Source organism: Oncorhynchus tshawytscha, linkage group LG01, assembly GCF_018296145.1.
Source record: "Oncorhynchus tshawytscha isolate Ot180627B linkage group LG01, Otsh_v2.0, whole genome shotgun sequence".
Taxonomy (NCBI): domain Eukaryota; kingdom Metazoa; phylum Chordata; class Actinopteri; order Salmoniformes; family Salmonidae; genus Oncorhynchus; species Oncorhynchus tshawytscha.
This window is the reverse complement of record NC_056429.1, coordinates 80,267,909-80,292,481: the sequence shown is the minus strand read 5'-3', so window position 1 is coordinate 80,292,481 and position 24,573 is coordinate 80,267,909. Positions and strand designations below refer to the sequence as shown.

General features: G+C 46.2%; 1 protein-coding gene across 6 annotated transcripts in view; it reads left to right on the top strand.

Moving 5' to 3' along the window:
- Positions 1-24,232, top strand: part of LOC112257751 (serine/threonine-protein kinase LMTK1-like) — a 110,812-nt gene extending 86,580 nt beyond the window's left edge. For 2 of the 6 annotated variants that reach the window (XM_042326263.1, XM_042326262.1), the window contains exons 2-13: positions 174-315; positions 13,527-13,606; positions 15,046-15,164; positions 15,316-15,403; positions 15,963-16,096; positions 16,640-16,846; positions 17,154-17,303; positions 17,810-18,012; positions 18,512-22,296; positions 23,061-23,184; positions 23,390-23,623; positions 23,994-24,231. In XM_042326263.1, the coding sequence (XP_042182197.1) occupies positions 291-315; positions 13,527-13,606; positions 15,046-15,164; positions 15,316-15,403; positions 15,963-16,096; positions 16,640-16,846; positions 17,154-17,303; positions 17,810-18,012; positions 18,512-22,296; positions 23,061-23,184; positions 23,390-23,623; positions 23,994-24,022 (5,178 nt within the window). In that variant the 5' untranslated portion in view covers positions 174-290 and the 3' untranslated portion in view covers positions 24,023-24,231. Of the gene's footprint in view, positions 1-173; positions 316-12,940; positions 13,376-13,526; positions 13,607-13,942; positions 14,533-15,045; positions 15,165-15,315; positions 15,404-15,962; positions 16,097-16,639; positions 16,847-17,153; positions 17,304-17,809; positions 18,013-18,511; positions 22,297-23,060; positions 23,185-23,389; positions 23,624-23,993 lie in introns of those variants that run through there. The other 4 variants (XM_042326259.1, XM_042326258.1, XM_042326266.1 and 1 more) reach the window with 4 other exon arrangements.
- The last annotated feature ends 341 nt before the right edge of the window (positions 24,233-24,573 follow it).

Here is a 24,573-nt window from a genome sequence, read left to right as displayed (position 1 = left end):
TACAACTAAGGGGCTTTACACTTATATCCTGTCTCCAAATTCTTCCAATACTCTCTCTCTCTCTCTACACAAACACACACACGCACGCACGCACGCGCTCCCCAGGGTTCAAACTCCAGGGAATGACACAGTATGAACTATCTAACCTCTGACCTTTTTGTCCTCTCCTGTAGGAGTTTGAGAATGCCGAGGGGGAGGAGTACCAGGCGGACCTGTCCACCCTGGCATCCCCTGCATCCCAGAGCGGACCTGATGTTTACATCCTGCCCCTGACTGAGGTGTCACTCCCCATGGCCAAACAACCAGGACGATCAGGTAGGACCAACATGTCTTTGTCTCTCTGTCTCTCACCCTCATTTAGTTTCAGTTCAGTGCAGTTCAAATACTTTTCTTACAACAAGAAGATTTAAGTACAGCACATTCGGAAAGTATTCAGACCCCTTGACTTTTTCCACATGTTACAGCCTTATTCTAAAATGAATTAAATAGTTTTTTTCTCAGTCATCCATCTGCACAAGACGCCATAATGACAAAGCAAAAACTAGTTTTTAGTTTTGTTTGCAAATTCTTTTTTTTCTTCTTTTTTTTTTAAATATCACATTTACATAAGTATTCAGACCCTTTATTTATTACTTTGTTGAAGCACCTTATGGCAGCGATTACAGCCTCAAGTCTTCTTGGGTATAACGCTACAAGCTTGGCACACCTGTATCTGGGGAGTTTCTCCCATTCTTCTCTGCAGATTCTCTCAAGCTCTGTCAGGTTGAATGGGGAGCGTCGCTGCACAGCTATTTTCAGGTGTCCAGAGATGTTCGATTGGGTTGGGTTCAAATAAAAAATAAAAACACCTTTATTTAACTAGGCAAGTCAGTTAAGAACACATTCTTACTTTCAATGACGGCCTAGGAACGGTGGGTTAACTGCCTCGTTCAGGGGCAGAACGACAAATTTTTACCTTGTCAGCTCGGGGATTCAATCTTGCAACCTTACAGTTAACTAGTGCAACGCTCTAACCACCTGATTACATTGCACTCCACAAGGACCCTGCCTGTTACGCGAATGCTGTAAGCCAAGGTAAGTTGCTAGCTAGCATTAAACGTATCTTATAAAAAACAATTAATCAATCATAATCACTAGTTAACTACACATGGTTGATATTACTAGTTATGATGGTTGATATTACTAGTTTATCTAGCGTGTCCTGCGTTGCATATAATCGATGCGGTGCGTATTCGTGAAAAAGGACTGTCCTTGCGCCAATGTGTACCTAACCATAAACATCAATGCCTTTCTTAAAATCAATACACAGAAGTATATATTTTTAAACCTGCATATTTAGCTAAAAGAAATCCAGGTTAGCATGCAATATTAACCAGGTGAAATTGTGTCACTTCTCTTGCGTTCATTGCACGCAGAGTCAGTGTATATGCAACAGTTTGGGCCACCTAATTTGCCAGAATTTTACGTAATTATGACATAACATTGAAGGTTGTGCAATGTAACAGGAATATTTAGACTTATGGATGCCACCCGTTAGATAAAATACAGAACGGTTCCGTATTTCACTGAAAGAATAAACGTCTTGTTTTCGAGATGATAGTTTCCTGATTTGACCATATTAATGACCTAAGGCTCGTATTTCTGTGTGTTATTATGTTATAACTAAGTCTGATTTGGTAGAGCAGTCTGACTGAGCGGTGGTAGGCGCCAGCAGGCTCGTAAGCATTCATTCAAACAGCACTTTCGTGCGTTTTGCCAGCAGCTCTTCGTTGTGCTTCAAGCATTGCGCTGTTTATGACTTCAAGCCTATCAACTCCCGAGATTAGGCTGGTGTAACCGATGTGAAATGGCTAGCTAGTTAGCGGGGTGCGCGCTAATAGCGTTTCAAATGTCACTCGCTCTGAGACTTGGAGTGGTTGTTCCCCTTGCTCTGCATGGGTAATGCTGCTTCGAGGGTGGCTGTTGTCGATGTGGTCCTGGTTCGAGCCCAGGTAGGAGCGAGGAGAGGGACGGAAGCTATACTATTACACTGGCTATACTGAAGTGCCTATAAGAACATCCAACAGTCAAAGGTTAATGAAATACAAATGGTATAGAGAGAAATAGTCCTATTATTCCTATAATAACTACAACCTAAAACTTCTTTCCTGGGAATATTGAAGACTCATGTTAAAAGGAACCACCAGCTTTCAGACACCTTCCGGCGCCGACAGAGATGGCCGCCTCGCTTCGCGTTCCTAGGAAACTATGCAGTTTTTTGTTTTTTTTAACGTGTTATTTCTTACATTGGTACCCCAGGTCATCTTAGGTTTCATTACATACAGTCGAGAAGAACTACTGAATATAAGAGCAGCATCAACTCTGACTTTCGCGAAGCGGATCCTGTGTTCTGCCTTTCACCCAGGACAACGGAATGGATCCCAGCCGGCGACCCCAAAAAACGACTTTGTAAAAGAGGGAAATGTAGCGGTCTTCTGGTCAGACTCCGGAGATGGGCACATTGTGCACCACTCCCCAGTATACTTCTCGCCACGCATCACGCCGACAGAAACAAACATCTTTCTGGTAAGAAGAGGGGCGGGGGCGTATGCCTTATGGCTAACGAGACGTGGTGTGGTCACAAAAGCATACAGGAACTCAAGTCCTTCTGTTCACCTGATTTAGAATTCCTCACAATCAAATGTCGACCGCATTATCTACCAAGGGAATTCTCTTCGATTATAATCACAGCCGTATATATTCCCCCCCAAGCAGACACATCGATGGCTCTGAACGAACTTTATTTGACTCTTTGCAAACTGGAATCCATACATCCTGAGGCTGCATTCATTGTAGCTGGGGATTTTAACAAGGCTAATCTGAAAACAAGACTCCCTAAATTGTATCAGCATATCGATTGCACAACCAGGGCTGGCGAAACCTTGGATCACTGCTATTCTAACTTCCGCGACGCATATAAGGCCCTGCCCCGCCCTCCTTTCGGAAAAGCTGACCACGACTCCATTTTGTTGATCCATGCCTACAGACAGAAACTAAAACAAGAAGCCCGACCAATCTGATTCCACACTCCAAGACTGCTTCCATCACGTGGACTGGGATATGTTTCGTATTGCGTCAGACAATAACATTGACGAATACACTGATTCGGTGAGCGAGTTCATTAGAACGTGCGTTGAAGATGTCGTTCCCATAGCAACGATTAAAACATTCCCAAACCAGAAACCGTGGATTGATGGCAGCATTCGCGTGAAACTGAAAGCACGAACCACTGCTTTTAATCAGGGCAAGGTGACCGGTAACATGACCGAATACAAACAGTGTAGCTATTCCCTCCGCAAGGCAATCAAACAAGCTAAGCATCAGTATAGAGACAAAGTAGAATCTCAATTCAACGGCTCAGACACAAGAGGTATGTGGCAGGGTCTACAGTCAATCACGGATTACAAAAAGAAAACCAGCCCCGTCACGGACCAGGATGTCTTGCTCCCAGGCAGACTAAATCACTTTTTTGCCCGCTTTGAGGACAATACAGTGCCACTGACACGGCCTGCAACCAAAACATGCGGCCTCTCCTTCACTGCAGCCGAGGTGAGTAAAACATTTAAACGTGTTAACCCTCGAAAGGCTGCAGGCCCAGACGGCATCCCCAGCCGCGCCCTCAGAGCATGCGCAGACCAGCTGGCTGGTGTGTTTACGGACATATTCAATCAATCCCTATCCCAGTCTGCTGTTCTCACATGCTTCAAGAGGGCCACCATTGTTCCTGTTCCCAAGAAAGCTAAGGTAACTGAGCTAAACGACTACCGCCCCGTAGCACTCACTTCCGTCATCATGAAGTGCTTTGAGAGACTAGTCAAGGACCATATCACCTCCACCCTACCTGACACCCTAAGACCCACTCCAATTTGCTTACCACCCAAATAGGTCCACAGACGCCCTAACCCATCTGGACAAGAGGAATACCTATGTGAGAATGCTGTTCATCGACTACAGCTTGGCATTCAACACCATAGTACCCTCCAAGCTCGTCATCAAGCTCGAGACCCTGGGTCTCGACCCCGCCCTGTGCAACTGGGTACTGGACTTCCTGACAGGCCGCCCCCAGGTGGTGAGGGTAGGTAACAACATCTCCACCCCGCTGATCCTCAACACTGGGGCCCCACAAGGGTGCGTTCTGAGCCTTCTCCTGTACTCCCTGTTCACCCACGACTGCGTGGCCACGCACGCCTCCAACTCAATCATCAAGTTTGCGGGCGACACAACAGTGGTAGGCTTGATTACCAACAACGACGAGACGGTCTACAGGGAGGAGGTGAGGGCCCTCGGAGTGTGGTGTCAGGAAAATAACCTCACACTCAACGTCAACAAAACTAAGGAGATGATTGTGGACAGCAGAGGGAACACCCCCCTATCCATATCGATGGAACAGTAGTGGAGAGGGTAGCAAGTTTTAAGTTCCTCGGCATACACATCACAGACAAACTGAATTGGTCCACTCACACAGACAGCATTGTGAAGAAGGCGCAGCAGCGCCTCTTCAACCTCAGGAGGCTGAAGAAATTCGGCTTGTCACCAAAAGCACTCACAAACTTCTACAGATGCACAATCGAGAGCATCCTGGCGGGCTGTATCACCGCCTGGTACGGCAACTGCTCCGCCCACAACCGTAAGGCTCTCCAGAGGGTAGTGAGGTCTGCACAACGCATCACCGGGGGCAAACTACCTGCCCTCCAGGACACCTACACCACCCGATGTTACAGGAAGGCCATAAAGATCATCAAGGACAACAACCACCCGAGCCACTGCATGTTCACCCCGCTATCATCCAGAAGGCGAGGTCAGTACAGGTGCATCAAAGCTGGGACCGAGAGACTGAAAAACAGCTTCTATCTCAAGGCCATCAGACTGTTAAACAGCCACCACTAACATTGAGTGGCTGCTGCCAACACACTGACTCAACTCCAGCCACTTTAATAATGGGAATTGATGGGAAATGATGTAAAATATATCACTAGCCACTTTAAACAATGCTACCTACTATAATGTTTACATACCCTACATTATTCATCTCATATGTATACATATATACTGTACTCTATATCATCTACTGCATCTTTATGTAATACATGTATCACTAGCCACTTTAACTATGCCACTTTGTTTACATACTCATCTCATATGTATATACTGTACTCGATACCATCTACTGTATCTTGCCTATGCCGCTCTGTACCATCACTCATTCATATATCTTTATGTACATATTCTTTATCCCCTTACACTTGTGTGTATAAGACAGTAGTTTTGGAATTGTTAGTTAGATTACTTGTTGGTTATTACTGCATTGTCGGAACTAGAAGCACAAGCATTTCGCTACACTCACATTAACATCTGCTAACCATGTGTATGTGACAAATACAATTTGATTTGATTTGATTTCTCATGTTCTGAGCAAGGAACTTAAACGTTAGCTTTCATACTGTACATGGCACATATTGCACTTTTACTTTCTTCTCCAACACTTTGTTTTTGCATTATTTCAACCAAATTGAACATGTTTCATTATTTTTTTGAGGCTAAATTGATTTTATTGATGTATTATATTAAGTTAAAATAAGTGTTCATTCAGTATTGTTGTAATTGTCATTATTACAAATAAATGGGGGAAAATCGGCCGATTAATCGGTATCAGCCTTTTGGCCCTCCAATAATCGGTATCGGTATCGGGGTTGAAAAATCATAATCGGTCGACCTCGACTCCAGACATAACATTTGGCATTCAGGCCAAAGAGTTCAATCTTAGGTTCATCAGACCAGAGAATCTTGTTTATCATTTTCTGAGAGTCCTTTTCCATTTGGCAAACTCCAAGCGGGCTGTCATGTACCTTTTACTGATGAGTGGCTTCCGTCTGGCCACTCTACCATAAAGGCTTAATTGGTAGAGTGCTGCAGAGATGGTTGTCCTTTTGGAAGGTTCTCCCATTTCCACAGAGCAACTCTTGTGCTCTGTCAGAGTGACCATCGGGTTCTTGGTCACCTCCCTGATCAAGGCCCTTCTCCCCCATTGCTCAGTTTGACTGGGTGGCCAGCTCTTTGAAGAGTCTTGATGGTTTCAAACTTCTTCCAATTAAGAATGATGAAGGATACTGTGTTCTTGGGGACATTCAATGCTGTAGACATTTTTTGGTACCCTTCCCCAGATCTGTGCCTCGACACAATCCTATCTCGGAGTTCTACGGACAATTCCTTAGACCTCATGGTTTGGTTTTAGCTCTGACATGCCCTGTCAACTATGGGACGTTATGTCGACAGGTGTGTGCCTTTCCAAATCATGTCCAATCAATTGAATTTACCACAGGGGGACTCCAATCAAGTTGTCAACATCTCAAGGATGATCAATGGAAACAACTCAATTTCGAGTCACATAGCAAAGGTATTTCTGTTTTTTATTTTTAATAAATTTGCAACATTTCTGAACACTTGTTTTCACTTTGTTATTATGGGGTATTGTGTGTAGATTGATGAGGGAAAAATGTAATTGAATTCAATCCATTTTAAAATAAGGCTGTAGCGTAAGAAAATGTGGAAAAGGGGAAGGGGTCTGAATACTTTCCAAATCCACTTTATTTGCAGTAATCTCTGTGAGGGGGATGTTGCATAAGCACAGGGAATGACAGTCAGAGAGAACCATATCAAATTCAGACAGTCACTAACTTTCACAGCTTTTCTCAAAGGGAATAAAATATAAACGGTAGAGGAAAAGGTCAGATGACGTTGAGAGGATAAAGAGAAAAGGTACAAATACAGCTTTTATTTTGTGCCTTAATTCTCTTCTTCAAAAAATTATTCATACTTGGCAATAGATTAGAGACAAAGCTTAGTGTTTTCAGTGAGGAGTTTAAGAATATCAGGGTGTACTGTACTATATATTCTGGTTCTGGTGTTAACCCAAAAAGTCTTCCCAAACACTGGACCACTGCAGGGCTTCCACCCATCCCACCGTCCCCTCTGCCCTGGTTTAGAGCCCTAACACTGGACCACTGCAGGGCTTCCACCTATCCCACCGTCCCCTCTGCCCTGGTTTAGAGCCCTAACACTGGACCACTGCAGGGATTCCACCTATCCCACCGTCCCCTCTGCCCTGGTTTAGAGCCCTAACATTGGACCACTGCAGGGCTTGGCTTCCACCTATCCCACCGTCCCCTCTGCCCTGGTTTAGAGCTCTAACGCTGGACCACTGCAGGGCTTGGCTTCCACCTATCCCACCGTCCCCTCTGCCCTGGTTTAGAGCTCTAGGTCCCTGTAGAATTAACTTTGTGGTCCATGAATGAGCTCTCTCTCTTTTCCTCTTTCCCTGTTACCCCCCTCTATCTCTCTCTCTCTCTCTCACCTCACTCTCCAACAAACATCTGCCTGTTGTGTAATTTCCCTGGTCCAGCCAGCCTACACAATTGCTCCTTGGTATGTCAGGCATGCGAGAGTGATAGACCCTCATTCTCTATCCCTCTTTCTCTCCCTGTCTTTCTGTCTATCCGTGACAATGGCCCTGGTTGTGTGTTGATGTGTAGGCTATGGGGCTGATGCATGCCGATCTGGATTGATACACCCATGACATCAGAAGGCGGGCTGAATTAATGATTTGTACTAGACAGTTTGCTGTGGGTCAGTTCGTAGGTCAGTCTGCTGCTTGACTAGCAATTCCAATATACTGTTCATCAAAGCCATGGCCCATATTCATAATGAGTCTCTGAGTAGAAGTGCTGATCTAGGATCAGTTTTGTCTTTGAGATCACAATGCATATTATATGGCCAGGGAGGACTTGATCCTAGATCAGCACTCCTACTCTGAGAGGTTTTGTGAGTATGGGCCCAGCACTTTAGTGGACATGAGAGTAATCTTGTCCCCAAGGAGATTAACATTGTTGTATTGGGACTAAAAGTCCCAATACGACATATCACTTTACATTTTTATTTTAGGAGAAATGTATATTTTATCTGAATTTGACCGAAGTCTTGTCGATAAAAGTGAGGTCAAGAGAAGATCACAAGAGTGAATACACAGCAGGATCGAAGCCACTGTCCACATAAGACGGTAATGACCCACATTATACAGAGTCCTTATTGTTTTTGAATAAGTATTTTGGCACTCTGAATATAGCCAATTTATCATCTGACCATATCCTGTGATTTATTTATTCTGTATGTTTTATCACTCATACAGTGCTCAGGCCTTTAGCCTATTTTCACACCTGCTGCTTTACCCTTACTAGCCAACCACTGGTGGCCTTGAAACACATCGCTTATTAGCAGTTCAGCACATTAGCATTTCTCGTACTTTTACACAAAATCAAGATGAACCTTTACCATCCTTATAGACATTGAACATCTATAACCAAACTGGCTACACTCTGTTGTTGGCCGATGGTAGCTATAGCTAGCCACATGCTAACCTTAGTGCTAACGTTACTACAGTAGCAGCAGTAACAGTAAATCCAGGTATAATGTCTAACATAAATATTGTCTACCATGATATCCTGCAAGTTATATAAAACCAATAAAGATCAAGTAATTCAGCAAAAATAAAGACATACCTTGAAATAAACAATGACATTAATCCGATTACTATTTGACCATTAATTTCTGCAAAATGTGCTGTGTTTATTGAGTTCTTGTAGCTTGCTTGCTAGCTTATTCCACCCTCAAAAACCTGGGCCAGTTCGTTTTGCTATTGTTGGTGTAGAATTTTTGATGAATGTAATTCAAATTGCGAAAATAGTGTATAATTAGTATGTGTTTTATAAACTGTTGCATAAAGACCGTTTAGATGGATTATAATCAATCTACATTGTTAGATTTGTGGAATATATATCGTGCAAACTTTCTTTTAACTCAGTATGTTGAAATAAGATAATGGACTATCACAAATGGAGTAACTTGCGGTACATGCTGTAGGCCTATGCTGAAAAAAAGGCTGTTCTGTCAGGACATGAACTCAGCACAAAAAGAAACGTCCTCTCACAGTGAACTGCATTTATTTTCAGCAAAATGAACATGTGTAAATATTTGTATGAACATAAGATTCAACAACTGAGACATAAACTGAACAAGTTCCACAGACATGTGACTAACATAAATGGAATAATATGTCCCTGAACAAAGGGGGGGTCAAAATCAAAAGTAACAGTCAGTATCTGGTGTGGCCACCAGCTGCATTAAGTATTGCAGTGCATCTCCCCCTCATGGACTGCACCAGATTTGCCAGTTCTTGCTGTGAGATGTTACCCCACTCTTCCACCAAGGCACCTGCAAGTTCCAAATTCCTGTCTTGCAGGAAATCATGCACAGAACGAGCAGCCTGTAGGAAAGGAACCACATGACGGAGGAGGATGTCTTCCCTGTAACGCACAGCATTGCCTGCAATGACAATAAGCTCAGTCCGATGATGCTATGACACACAGCGCCAGACCATGACGGAACCTCCATCTCCAAATCCATCCCGCTCCAGAGTACAGGCCTCGGTGTAACGCTCATTCCTTTGATGATAAACGCAAATCCAACCATCACCCCTGGTGAGACAAAAACACAACTCGTCAGTGAAGAGCACTTCTTGCCAGTCCTGTCTGGTCCAGCGATGGTGGGTTTGTGCCCTTAGGCGACGTTGTTGCCGGGAATGTCTGGTGAGGACCTGCCTTACACCAGGCCTACAAGCCCTCAGTCCAGCCTCTCTCAGCCTATTGTGGACAGTCTGAGCACTGATGGAGGGATTGTGCGTTGCTGGTGTAACTCAGGCAGTTGTTGTTGCCATCCTGTACCTGTCCCACAGGCGTGATGTTCGGATGTACCGATCCTGTGCAGGTGTTGCTACACGTGGTCTACCACTGTGAGGACGATCAGCTGTCCGTCCTGTCTGCCTGTAGCGCTGTCTTAGGCATCTCAGAGTATGGACATGGCAATTGATTGCAGGGCATCTTTCTTTTGGTGTTTTTCAGGGTCAGTGGAAAGGCCTCTTTAGTATCCTAAGTTTTTATAGCTGTGACCTTAATTGCCTACCATCTGTAAGCTGTTAGTGTCTTAGTGACCGTTCCACAGGTGCATGTTCATTCGTTGTTTATGGTTCATTGAACAAGCATGGGAAACAGTGTTTAAACCCTTTACAATGAAGAGCTGTTAAGTTATTTCAATTTTAACAAATTATCTTTGAAAGAGAGGGTCCTGAAAAGGGACGTTTCTTTTTTTGCTGAGTTTGTGCTCCTCATGTGTTGTCCATATGGCCACTGTGGTATGTATGGCTGTATATAGCTGTATGAGGTTTTTGGAGTAAGTAGGAGGCCTATAGTGACACACAGGGTTGATTAAGGGTGGGAGCTTGGGTAGTTAGGGGGCTGAGGTCAGACATTCGATCTTTTCAGACCACTCCCCATGAGTTCCTTATGAGCTGGCCACAGGACCTTGTGCCTGCTGCCGACATCACAGGATGAGAGACAGGTATACTATTTCTCTCTCTCTCTCTCTCTCTCTCTCTCTCTCTCTCTCTCTCTCTCTCTCTCTCTCTCTCTCACTGTCTCTCTCTCTATATATATACCTATCTATCTCTATATATACCTATCTCTGTCTTTCACTCTCTCTCTATGCCTATCTATCTCTCTATTCATACCTATCTTTCTCTCTCTCTCTCTCTCTCTTTCACTGTCTCTCTCTCTATATATATATACCTATCTCTCTCTCTCTCTGTATACCTATCTCTCACTTTCTCACTCTCTCTCTATACCTATCTATCTCTCTATTCATACCTATCTCTCTCTCTCAATTCAATTCAATTCAAGGGCATGGGAAACATGTGTTAACATTGCCAAAGCAAGTGAGGTAGATAATATATAAAGTGAATATATAAAGTGAAATAAACAATACAAATTAACAGTAAACATTACACATACAGAAGTTTCAAAACAATAAAGACATTACAAATGTCATATTATATATATATATATATATATATATATATATATATATATATATATATATATATATATATATATATATATATATATATATATATATATATACAGTGTTTTAACAATGTACAAATGGTAAAGGACACCAGATAAAATAAATAAGCATAAATATGGGTTGTATTTACAATGGTGTGTGTTCTTCACTGGTTGCCCTTTTCTCGTGGCAACAGGTCACAAATCTTGCTGCTGTGATGGCACACTGTGGAATTTCACCCAGTAGATATGGGAGTTTTTCAAAATTGGTTTTGTTTTCGAATTCTTTGTGGATCTGTGTAATCTGAGGGAAATATGTCTCTCTAATATGGTCATACATTGGGCAGGAGGTTAGGAAGTGCAGCTCAGTTTCCACCTCATTTTGTGGGCAGTGAGCACATAGCCTGTCTTCTCTTGAGAGCCATGTCTGCCTACGGCGGCCTTTCTCAATAGCAAGGCTATGCTCACTGAGTCTGAGTCTCTCTCTCTCTCTCTCTGTATATATATGCCTATCTCTCTCTCTCTGTATCACTCTGTCTATACCTATCTATCTCTCTATTCATACCTATCTCTCTTTCTTTCACTGTCTCTCTCTCTATATATATACCTATTTCTCTCTATATATACCTTTCTCTCTCTTTCACTATCTCTTTCTCTCTTTCTCACTCTCTCTCTTAAAGGATCATTTAGGTTTTAAGGCTTTCTCATTTCCAAGATGGACCAGTGAATACAGGCTGTCAAGATCAACAGTTCCCCTGTTGTATATGCTGTGTTGCTGGGAGGCAGAGGTTCGAGGTAGAGGGGGAGAGGTGGGAGGAAGATGGGGGAGAGGTGGGGCTCCCATACTGTCAGACCTTGGCTAGGTCCAGAGCCAGAACTGATCCCCAAGACGAAGACCCACCTTGACACAGCTGTGCTGTTATACAGTCACACTTACACCCGCACATGTCACAGGGTGCACTGGTGTGAACACACACACACACACACACACACACACACACACACACACACACACACACACACACACACACACACACACACACACACACACACACACACACACACACACACACACACACACACACACACACACACACACACACACACATATATAAAACCCCTCCCGCCCCTTGTGCTTCTGCGATGTTGATGATGATGATAATGGGAATTCCATTTGGCCCGAGTGATCCTCATCTTTCAAAAAGACTTCCCGTCAGAAATGAATTGGCTTACTGTTGACAGGAAAGATGGAAGACTCTGAATGTATGGTAGTAGGCTGATAGTCATGGCTGTTACTATGGGCATCTCCTTGGACTATCTGTGGCCCTCAGCAAGCGTCTTTATCCTGGTCCTGGAGACCCACTGGGCATGCAGGCTTTTTTCCCACCCAGCAGTAAGGCACCTGATTCCACTCATCAAAGGCTTAATGAGGAGTTGATTAGTTGAATCAGGTGTGAGAGAATGGGCACACCCAGAGTTAAAGACGTTCTGAGACGAGTTCTAAGAAGTTGGAGTTCCAAGCCATTCTAGAAGTAAGAGAGAAAGATGGAGGAAACAAAATGGCGTAACCTCTTTTCTAAGTTGTCAGTTATCACTAGAGGGTCAGTCCACAACTGTGTCACTGAGCTTCGAGGCCAAGTGTCCGTGTGGTTGGTCCTTTCTGGTACCATACAGTCCCAGTGGTAGTACACAGACAATGGCTGTGATTCTCTGTAGGCCAGAGTCTGCAGTAGCGAGCGAGCGTACCCACTCCCCACGGAATGACTAGCCTCTGGAACATTATAGGGCAGAGGCGTCAGATATGGCCCTCACACAGGGAGGGGTCTGTGTAGGCCGGTCTGAGGGGGGTTCACTGCCACAAAGATCTGTCTGTCCTCCTCTGGAGCAGAGAATGTGAGTGTCATCGGTCATTGTTGGGGGAGAGAGGGATGGAGGGAATGAGAGAGGGGGAAGGACAGAGGAGTAATGTTGCTGTCACTCCTGTCTCGTTTGGATGAGTTTGGGCTGAGAGTGAGCGTGAGAGCAGGCTGGTGTTTGCAGGGGAAAGGATAGATGCGGGACACAAGACATCACTGTGCTACTGACAGATAGGATACAGCAATGGGAGAGAAGGACTGAGGCTGATGCTATGATGCCAGGGCCTGCCTCTGACTGACCTTAGAGGAACTTTCTTTTTGTACCATGGCTTTTGCTGTCATTTTTGTCTCAAATCAAAACAAATCAACATGGCGAGTTTTGGGACTTAGAGGATGCTTGACCCATTGCAAGATGGATGGCTTATATCGCTTTCATTGTACATGACGGAGATGTGTATATGGCCAGATGACATTTCTTTCTTAAGCCTGAGGCTTGAAATCGAGAGTTATTGTCTGAAATAAACCAATGCTGAGGTGGGTCTCGGCAGGTGTGATGTTGTTGGTGTTTATCCGTATGTTGTGTTTTGTATGTGGATGTTTGTATTGTTTGAAACTGAATAATAGTTGCATTGTAAAACTTGCAAGGTCATTCTCTAACATCTCTCTTTTTATTCTGTCTCCCAAGTCCAACTCCTGAAGTCCACAGAACTCGGTCGCCACAGTCTTCTCTACTTGAAGGAGATCGGCGATGGCTGGTTCGGAAAGGTAAAACCACTCTCTCCCTCCTCACGTTTACTTGTGAATTCTTTTGGTTGTATTTTGTTGGTGATTTTCACTGTGCTGGAGGCTACTGTACAGGATTGTGAGAGGTAGCTAGATGAAATGTTCTGTCACGTTCACGGTTGTTGTGCCCTGAGCTGTGATCCCAGTCGTGGTAAGGAGCGAGCCTGTTCAAATGGCTGACGGTGCATTACCTGTAATGTGTGTCTGTAACGGTAATCCTGGGCTGATCCCCATGATGTCTCCCTGACTGACTGACACGGCCTGGTACAGAGAGGTAGACTTGTGGTCCTCTGTAGCTCTGTTGGTAGAGTATGGCGCTTGCAACACCAGGATAGCGGGTTTGATTCCCGGGACCACACATTCATGAAAAATGTGTTTTGGATAAAAGCGTCTGCTGAATGGCATATATTACTCAGGGAGAACCATATAGCCTGCCCTAGCAATACAGGAGTTTTACTTTACATTTCACTCATTTCACTGTTCCTATTACTGTGTAATTATGATTTTAAAGACTGTAACAAGTATTGCAGTTACTCATTGGGTTCATGGTTAAGAATATAGTGTGAAAATGAGTAGTTACAAGACATGTTACATTGTGCAGGTTCCTGTATGGCTCAGTTGGTAGGGCACAATGCTTGCAATACCTGATTGTCTGATTCCTGGGGCCACTGATACGTAAAGTCACTGCAAGTCACTATGGCTAGAAGTGTCTGTTAAATGGCATATTAATATGTGAAGTGGTAGTAGAAGGTTTACCCAGGCTTTCATGCGATCAGCTTACTCTGAGCTACTCTGACATGAAGATAACTGATTATCGTCATTCTCTCGTTCCCTCCCTTTGTCTGTTCTCTCTCACGCTCATACACTCGTGCACACACCCTTTCCCCACACTTGTGTATCTTGACTGGGTATGTCCATTCTTGTGTGTCTGTCTCTGTGACCGCATGCACTCCACTATGTCACGTGTGGTTCTGTATTTCTTGTTGGTCTCTATATTAATCTGCATGTCCTGTGTATGCCTCTCTGACTCTGTGTATGCCTCTCTGTCTCTGTGTATGCCTCTCTGACTCTGTGTATGCCTCTCTGTCTCTGTGTATCTCTCTGTTTACTTGCATTTGTGTGACTGTCCCATCCGCCTTTCGCCTGAACGTGTGTGTATCCTCCTCAATCATGTTTGTCCTCCACAATAACCACTTCCGTGTGTGTACTGTTTGGGAATTATTTTTTTGTGTGCCTTTCCTCTGTCTTTGTCTCTGACTGTCTCGCTGCGTGTCTCTCTGTTTGACTTTGTGTTTATGTCTTCCATTCCTCCCCATCTGTTTCTGTGTGTGTGTGTATGTGTGTGTTGTGTGTATGTGTGTGTGTGTGTATGTGTGTGTTGTGCGCACCCTCTCGGTGTGTCTCTGTGGCTCTATTACCAGGTTCTCCTGGGGGAGGTGAATGCGGGTCTCAGCACCACCCAGGTGGTGGTTAAGGAGCTGAAGGCCAGTGCCAGTGTTCAGGACCAGATGCACTTCCTGGAAGAGGCCCAGCCATACCGGTGAACAGACTTAATCTTTCTCTGTCTATCTTTCCCACTTTTTCTGGAATTGACCTGGAGTTGATTGAAGACCAAGTCCTGTTTCTTTATTTGTCATGACAGTGCTTTGTGCCGACACTAACTCTGTGACATTACACCCGTCCGTCTCCAGTGCCCTCCAGCACCCAGCCCTCCTGCAGTGCCTGGCGCAGTGCACTGAGGTCACCCCTTACCTGCTGGTCATGGAGTTCTGCCCTTTGGTGAGTACTAAACTGGACTGTGACTGTCACTGCACCACTTCATATAGGCCTGCCTATCTGTCTACGGCCATTGTAGTCAGTAGCCTGCTGGACTAGCTAGAGTCATGGTCCAGCGTCTATTGCGATCTCTTTACTGCAGGCAGGAAGACCTACCTACACTCATTGACAGGACGTTTCACTTCCAAAAAGTCCTTCAGCCAGTGTGCAGTGACCTAGCTGTACTGTAATTAGCAGCATCCTTTACTGTCTAAGCAGCATCCTTTATTGTGTCAATATCTATATATCTCTAATATCTCCACTAGGGTTCCATTTCAATTCCAGTCATTTCAGGAAGTCCAAATTCCGATTCCAGTTCTCCCCAATGCTTTTTAATGATGAACATTTTGAATTTAGTTTACTTTCTGAATTGAGTGGAATTGAAATTGGAATTGCCTCATACTCGGATCTTCACTATATCTAGGTAGGCCGTCATTGTAAATAAGAATGTGTTCTTAACTGACTTGCCTAGTTAAATAACGGTTAAAAAAAACATCTCTATATATCTCCTCCATGTCACCAGGGTGATGTGAAAGGGTACATGCGGAGCTGTCGGACTTCAGACACAATGACCCCTGAACCCCTGGTACTGCAGAGGATGGCCTGTGAGATTGCCTCAGGACTCCTGCACCTACACAAACACAACTTCGTACACAGGTGGGTGTCACTTCCTCTATCTATATATCATTACCACTATGTTATAGTCTTTATACTACAACCCACTCATTGGAATTATACTGTTATTACCCTGTAGACTGGTGGTACCCGGTAGTCACGTGCTGCCAGACGTCACATCATATTCTTGTTCTGTAGAAACCTATGACAAACTAGGTTCCCAGAATCCCGTAGCTGTGAGTTGTTGGATTTCTTCTTGGTTCCTATTGGTTCCTTCCTGTAACAATATCCTGGTGCTGCCTGAGTACCTCTTCATAGACTCCAGCATCAGTGATTTTGTTGCAGGGGGAGACCTATTCTCTCCAGAGTGACCCCTTCTCTTCACTGTCTACACAGCATCCACTTATAAGGAATTGATGAGTAAAACTGTATTGATTGACTGCATGAAGTTCTGTAAGGTTTTTAGTACAGTATTGAAAATGTCAGACTGTCCATTGACTCACCATGATAACTTGCCCGTTATGCATATACATCATCAATCAATTATCATCTCATGTACAATTGTGTTCTCTGTCTTCCCTGCAGTGACTTGGCCCTGAGAAACTGCCTTTTGACCGCTGATGTCACAGTGAAGATTGGAGACTACGGCCTGTCACACAATAAGTACAAAGATGACTACTTTGTGACGTCAGACCAGATGTACGTGCCACTGCGTTGGATCGCTCCAGAACTCATAGATGAAGTCCATGGCAACCTACTGGTAGTAGGCCAGAGCAAACAGAGCAACGTCTGGTAAGAACATCAATCGACTGATAGATAAATAGATTGATTCAGCCAAATTCTGGATGAAGACCAATCTCAATGGAGCATGCTTTTTAGTCGAGGAATCTGTGTCCAGGAAACCGACCCTATCTGGATTTTGGTCTCAGTGATCATAATTGCCCAATGTTTTCCCCAATAAATATGGATTGTTATGCTTTACATGTAAGTAAGCATTTCACTGTTAGTCCACACCTTTTGTTTACGAAGTATGTGTAATTTGATTTGATGTGTTGCTCTTCCCCGTGATTCTATAGTCTGATGTTGAGTGTTTTTTCAGGTCTCTGGGCGTGACTATCTGGGAGTTGTTTGAGTTGGGCAACCAGCCGTACAGACACTATTCTGACAGACAGGTCCTGATGTACGCTGTGAGGGAACAGCAGCTCCGACTGCCCAAGCCCCTGCTCAATATACCCCTGGCAGAGCGCTGGTGAGTGTCTCTCTCTCTCTCACACACACACACACACACACACACACACACACACACACACACACACACACACACACACACACACACACACACACACACACACACACACACACACACACACACACACACACACACACACACACACACACACACACACACACACACACACACACACACACACACACACACACACACACACACACACAGACGGACCGACAGACACACAGAGACAAACACAGAGACAAACACAGACAAACGTCATCTCACACATATTTTGCGTCCCAAATGGCACCCTATTTAGTGCCTAGGGCTCTGGTCAAACATTGTGCACTAAATAGAGAATAGTGTGGCATTTTGGACACAGACATAAAATGACTGATGTGTGATGTACTACTTTTGACTACAGCCGATAGATTCATTTGTGGTTCATTATATCTTCCTGTATCCCATGGTTGTTGTAATGGTTGTTGCGGTGTGTGTATGTGCGTGTGTTCTTGTGTCACCAGGTATGAGGTGATGCAGTTCTGCTGGCTCCAACCAGACCAGAGGCCCAATGCAGAGGAGGTCCACCTGTTACTCAGCTACCTGTGTGCCAAGGGGGCCAACGAGGCCGAGGAGGACTTTGAGAGGCGCTGGAACTCCCTGCGTCCCAACCCCAACGCTGGCCCCAACAACAGCCTCCATCATGGGGCAGGAGCCCTGGCCATTGGTACGTTTACGACACTTTTTATTGCTCCTGTCTACTTTGCATTATGTTTTATTGTCTGCTACTGTTTTAAAATAAAATACAAATCTGCACATTGCTCTTTTCAGGAACACTTTAGTTCAGAGAAATATACTGCCCTCAAATGACCCAAATTAAGAAGAAATAGTGTGTGATTATAAATGTTTACTCATTACTCGGGCGGCAGTAGCCTAGTGGTTAGAGCATTGGGCCAGTAACCGAAAAGTCGGTAGATCGAATCCCTGAGCTGTCAAGGTACAAATCTGTCGTTCTGCCCCTGAACAAGGCAGTTAACCTATGGTTCCCCAGTAGGCTGTCATTGTAAATAAGATTTTGTTCTTAACTGACTTGCCTAGTTAAATAAAGGTAAAAGAATACTCACATACTCAGGGCCCACCAACCCTACTTTAGTTGATTACAGTCTGCTGCTGTTTGACATGAAATTTCCCGTTAGGGGATTACCAAAGTACTTATCTGTCTACAGACCTTCCCTCCTCCTCCTTCCCCCTGCTGGAGCAGTTCTCTGGATGCGACGGCTACCACAGTGAGTCAGGAGATGATATACTGACCGTGACCGAGACCAGCCACGGCCTGAACTTCGAGTACAAGTGGGAGAAGGCTCGGGCTGGGGCGGAGCAGCCTTACCACCGTGCTGCCTTGTCCTCCAGCGGTACCCTGGGGGCCGTCAACTACCACCGCCAAGACCTGTACTACCCCCCTGGGCCAGGGGGCATGGTGGGGGGCTGTGGTGGGGTGGCCTACTACGAGCCCAAGATGCTGCATGGTTCTGGGGTCGGGGTGGTGCCGGTGCTCAGCACCTGTAGTCCTTCAGTGAGCGCTGAGTACTACGTCCGCATGGAGGAGCCTGGTGTGGACTGTCACATCAACATGGACCTGGACTACACCATGTGCTCCTACAGCCCAGACTACCAGGGCAGCAACGGGAGCTTCCTGGCAGGCAATGGCAGTGCAGACTCAGGGGAGTGTATTATGGGGATGGGTGCATGTCCCTCCCAGGCCCATTCCCAGCCTGTGGACTCGTACTGGTCGGCAGACATCCGTAAAGCTGGGGGTGGTGGAGCGTATGACTCGGACCCAGATGGAAGCCCGACCATCTCCCTGACCATGGAACCCCTGCTGGGGCAAGTCTCTGACTCTAGCCCCCTGAGACCCTGGGAGGCTGGTCATTACGTCTCCTACAAGGACCGGGATGGGGGGTTCTACTACGAACACTCACCCCCTATGGGCATAGGCCACCACATGGGTCTGGGTCTGGACCATCACCAGCACTACCTGATGGGGCGGGAACACTCTCCCCCTGAGCCCCACCAGGAGAGCTGGGGGTCCCGGAGCCTGCGTCAGGCCCTGGGGGAACTGGAAAACCCTCTGGGGATATCTCCCTCCATCAGTACCCCTCCCCAGGGTGGTGGTCCTCCTTTTGGAGTAGGGGACCCCTACCTGGAGACGACCGAGGGACCAGGCTCCATCATTGGGGGGAGTAGCGTCACTGGGGGTTACTATGACATGATGGGTTCTCTGAGGAAAACCATGTCGACCATGCCAGGCCACACCCACTCAGTCAGCATCACCATGGCGTCGGAAGACTCGGACGAGGAAGAGGATATATTCTCAGAGAGGCAGAGAATCAACAGTAGTAACACCTGGCCCTCTAATCTCTCTAACCATTGCACTAACAACAACAGTCTAGGCCTGGGCCGTAGTAGACAGGCTGGCTGTAGGCAACAACAGGATGCCTATGTAGACTTCCTCTACACTATGCCCACTACCGACATAGAGGACTCGTGGCCTGAGGAGCACAACCTGACCTTCCGCTCCTCTGTCTCTGCTGCAGTTAAACCCATAGACTGCCTGGAGGCTACGGCGGCTTCGGCTAAAGACAGCAGCTGTCTATCCCTGGGGAAGCATCATACCCTGATACCCTCCGACGACGCCTACAACACCTACATCTATCTGTGCCATGAGAGGGAGGGGGAGAGGGAGGTGAAGCCGCCACCAATCGAGTGCTGCCACTCTCATTTCGTCGACCCCCTTACAGGCCTAGTGGTGCGAAACTACACCTGTGATGGCTACAGAGATCAGATTGTAGAGATGCTCAACAACGAGGAAGAGAGTGTGAATCTGTCTCCAGCACCGGGAGGGCCTAGTGTGTCTAAATCAACCCTGACACACAACACTAACACAACCACAACCGTAACCAACCTTGACCACCCTGAGCAGTATGTTGACATCACTATGGACGATGCCCTTTCCATAGACCACAAGCAAGAGGTTGTCACAGAAGACAAAGGGGTTCTCACTGATCCTAAACCAGAGGACATGACTATGGCTATGACTGCCCCACTTCCCTCAGTGAATGTGCCTGGCCTAGTCTGCTTGGTTGAGCCAGAGTCAGAGCTGAGCCATACGTTAGACAGCGGCCTGGACAGAGACCACTGCTCCAGCATCAGTCTAGTGGACATCTCCGACTGCTATACCGACGACGATGATGAAGACGATGACATTACTGACGTGACCTCAGGGATCTTTGCTGACGAGGCGTCGTCCGGGGACCATAACGCCTCCCCCTCCTTGGCCCGTCCCCTCAAGTCCCTGCAGAAGCAGGTGGGAACACCCGATTCCATGACTTCCATGGATTCCATGGACCTGATGCCTTTAGCGGCCAGCTCCACCACAGAGCCATTCAGCCCTGCCTCCAGCTCCTCCCACCCATCTAGTTCCTCCCCCAAGGCAATGGATAGCGGGTACGACACAGAGAATAACGAGAGCCCAGAGTTCGTCCCCAAGGAGCCCCACAATGAGCCCCGGGACCCAAAGACATTCACCCAGCCACTTGGGGAGTCTGTCCTGGACACCAGCCTGGATGAAGAGGGGGAGGAGGGGGGAGAGGAGGCCGAGGTGGCCCCACCGGAGGATGAGGATGAACCTACCCTGGATGAAGATGTGACTCTAGCAGCCTCACAGACCACAGACAAAGAGAAGGAGCTGGCCCCCCTCAGTGAGAAGAACCCTTACAGGGACTCTGCCTACTTCTCTGACTATGAGAATGAGCGCCTTTCCAGGGATGATGAGGATGAGAAAGTGGGGGGTGATGAAAATGTAGGAGTGGAGGAGGGAGAAAAGGAGGAGAGCCTGACAAGGAAGAGGGAACTCAGCCCTCTTCGTATAGAGGAAGAGGATGGAGAGGGGGAGATGAGCCTGACAGAGAAGAGGGAACTCAGCCCTCTTCATATAGAGGAAGAGGAGGAAGGAGAGGGGGCGGTGAGCCTGACAGAGAAGAGGGCACTCAGCCCTCTTCATATAGAGGAAGAGGAGGAGGGAGAGGGGGAGGTGAGCCTGACAGAGAAGAGGGAACTCAGCCCTCTTCATATAGAGGAAGAGGAGGAGGAGGAGAGTCTGACAGAGAGGGAGCTCAGCCCTCTTCATATAGAGGAAGAGGAGGAGGGAGATGAGACCTCAGCTCTTCTGGAGGAGAGTGAAGACCCAGAGATGGAGGGTTGCCTTACAGAAGAGTGCCACCATGATGAAGGGCTGGAGCTGGGGCTAGAATTGGCCTCCAATATCTCTGGAGAAGTAGAGGAAGGGTCAGAGAGATGGCCTGCCCAGGAGGAGCCCTCTTCCCTGGGAGACTGGGCAGCAGAGGTGGTGGGGGCTATGGAAGAAGCCCTGGGGGAACTCCAGAGGAGCAGCAGTACTGAAACCAACTCTGGTACCAAGGAGGAGGAGGAAGAGGAAGGAGAGCGAAGAGACATGGAGGACTCATCTGAAGCCTTAGAATTAGCAGATGTCCTAGAAGAAGCATCTTCCGAAAGGTCAGAGAGCATTGACAAGGACGATGATGATGAAGAGAATGGACCTCCCGCACGACGTCAACGCTTCTCCTTCTCCTCCCCTCCCTCCATTCCTCCTCCTCCTCTCCCCCCGATGACTCCCCCTCCGGTCCGGGTGTCGCTCACAGACGGGGGGGAGGCGGATGAGGAGGACGGAGATGGTGACTCGGATGACAGTGAGTCAGATGAGGAGCTGAGGTGTTACAGTGTTCAAGAGGAGCAGAGTGGAGGGGAGGAGAGCGAGGAGGAGAACCATGTGGTACCCATCGTGGTCAGCGACTGTAGCGATGCTCATAACCTACGTAGTCTACTGAAGGTGCCTACGACGCTCACCTCAGAGTCGCTCGCTGATGACCTGCTGGGACGAAAGAAGAAGGTGGTGTCCTTCTTTGATGATGTCACTGTTTACTTGTTTGACCAGGTGAGTAGTCAATCACAGATGAAGGAAAACAAGATAACGGAAAGGGTAGTTTCTGCATCATGCTAGTTTACAAGTTCATAGTCATTTTCTGCTTTTTTCATTCTAAGTCACATGGTATAAGACAAATAAGATATTTTTTTGTGCCTTGAATTAAACTAGACATACAACTATAGACACTGAACAAAAATATAAACGCAACATGTAAAGTGTTGGTCCCATGTTTAATGAGCTGAAAGTAAAATAATCCCATAAAGTTTCCATACGTACAAAAACTTTATTTCTCTCAAATGTTGTGAACAAATTTTTTTACATCCCTGTTAGGGAGCATTTCTCCTTTGCCAAGATACTCCATCCACCTGACAGATGTGTCATATTAAGAAGCTGATTAAACAGCATGATTATTACACAGGTGCACCTTGTGCTGGGGACAATGAAAGGCCACTTTAAAATGTACAGTTTTGTCGTGTGGGAAAAATCATTCTGATTGGCTCGGCCTGGCTCCCTGCTGGGTGGGGCTGGGTGCCTAGTGGGTGGGCCTATGCCCTCCATGGTCCACCCATGGCTGCACCCCTGCCCAGTCATGTGAAATCCATAGATTAGAGCCTAATGCATTTATTTAAATTGACTTATTTCCTAATATGAACTGTAACTCGGTAAAATCTTAGACATTTTTACATGTTGTGTTTATATATTTGTTCAGTATATTTTTGTTTAAAATGCACACTAACCATAGTTCTAACCTTTTGACTACTGTCCGTTTCCAGCAGAGCCCAACTAAAGAGCTGGCTGAGCATGGTTTCCCTCCAGAAGCTGAGACCAGTGGACAGGGTTCAGAGAGCAAACAACCAACCTCTGATGACTCCTCAGACGGAAACATCTCAGAAGAGAGTAAGTACACTAGTCCAGAGTCCACTACTTACATTGAAACATTGATTGAAGTCAATCAGCATTTCATTTCATAATCAATCTCAAATCTACGATGTTTCCGGATGTTTCCAAACTGCTCCCTTTCTCTTCCTCTCTCCATACCTACTTTCTTCCCACCCTCTCTCTCTCTTCCTTTCTCTCTACCTTCCTCCCTCTTTCACTTCAGGTGCAGGGTATGAGTGGGAGGATGACTTCCCCTTGTTGCCCCTCCCGACTTCCTCATCCAAGATGGCTGCCTCCTCCTCAGCCTCAACCCCCTCCACACCCAGCCTGCCCGCCACCTCCAAGGCCCCGGAGCCCAAACCAGCGGTGCAGTACTCCCGCTTCACCGTTTCCCCTAGCCATGTGTCTCGCTTCTCCATCACACACGTCTCCGACTCCGACATAGACTCTGGTCCAGGTGAGTGATGTTTCAATGGAAACATGTCTGAGGAGAACTTATTGTATGGATTTTACAAAGTGAATAATGAAACATAATGAATAAGTTGTAACTATCCGCCTCTCTCTCTCTCTCTCTCTCTCTCTCTCTCTCCCTCTCTCTCCCTCCCTCTCTCTCTCTCTCTCTCTCTCTCTCTCTCTCTCCCTCTCCTCCCTCTCTCTCCTCCCTCTCTCTCCCTCTCTCCCTCCCTCTCTCCCTCTCTCCCTCTCTCTCCCTCTCTCTCTCTCTCTCTCTCTCTCTCTCTCTCTCCTCTCTCTCTCTCTCTCTCCCTCTCTCTCCCTCTCTCTCCCTCCCTCTCTCTCCCTCTCCCTCTCCCCCTCCCTCCCTCCAGGGAGCAGTGAGGATGGGGACAGAGAGTAGACAGCCACCCAGGAGCTGCACCACATAAACTTATCGTGACTTTTATGTAGAGCTTTTTGGACATCAGGTTTCTGAAAAGACAGTGCCTCTTATTGTTTATGGTGTGGAAGAAGAGGGGAAAAGAGAATCAACTCTTATGAGAATATATAAAATAATATATGATAATACAGTTGAAATTGGAAGTTTACATACACCTCAGCCAAATACATTTAAACTCAGCTTTTCACAATTCCTTACATTTAATCCTAGTAAAAATTCCCTGTTTTAGGTCAGTTAGGATCACCACTTTATTTTAAGAATGTGAAATGTCAGATTAATACTAGAGAGAATTATTTATTTCAGCTTTTATTTCTTTCATCACATTCCCAGTGGGTCAGAAGTTTACATACACTCAATTAGTATTTGGTAGCATTGCCTTTAAATTGTTTCACTTGGGTCAAAAGTTTTGGGTAGCCTTCCACAAGCTTCCCACAATAAGTTGGGTGGATTTTGGCCCATTCCTGACAGGGCTGGTGTAACTGTATCAGGTTTGTAGGCCTCCTTGCTCACAC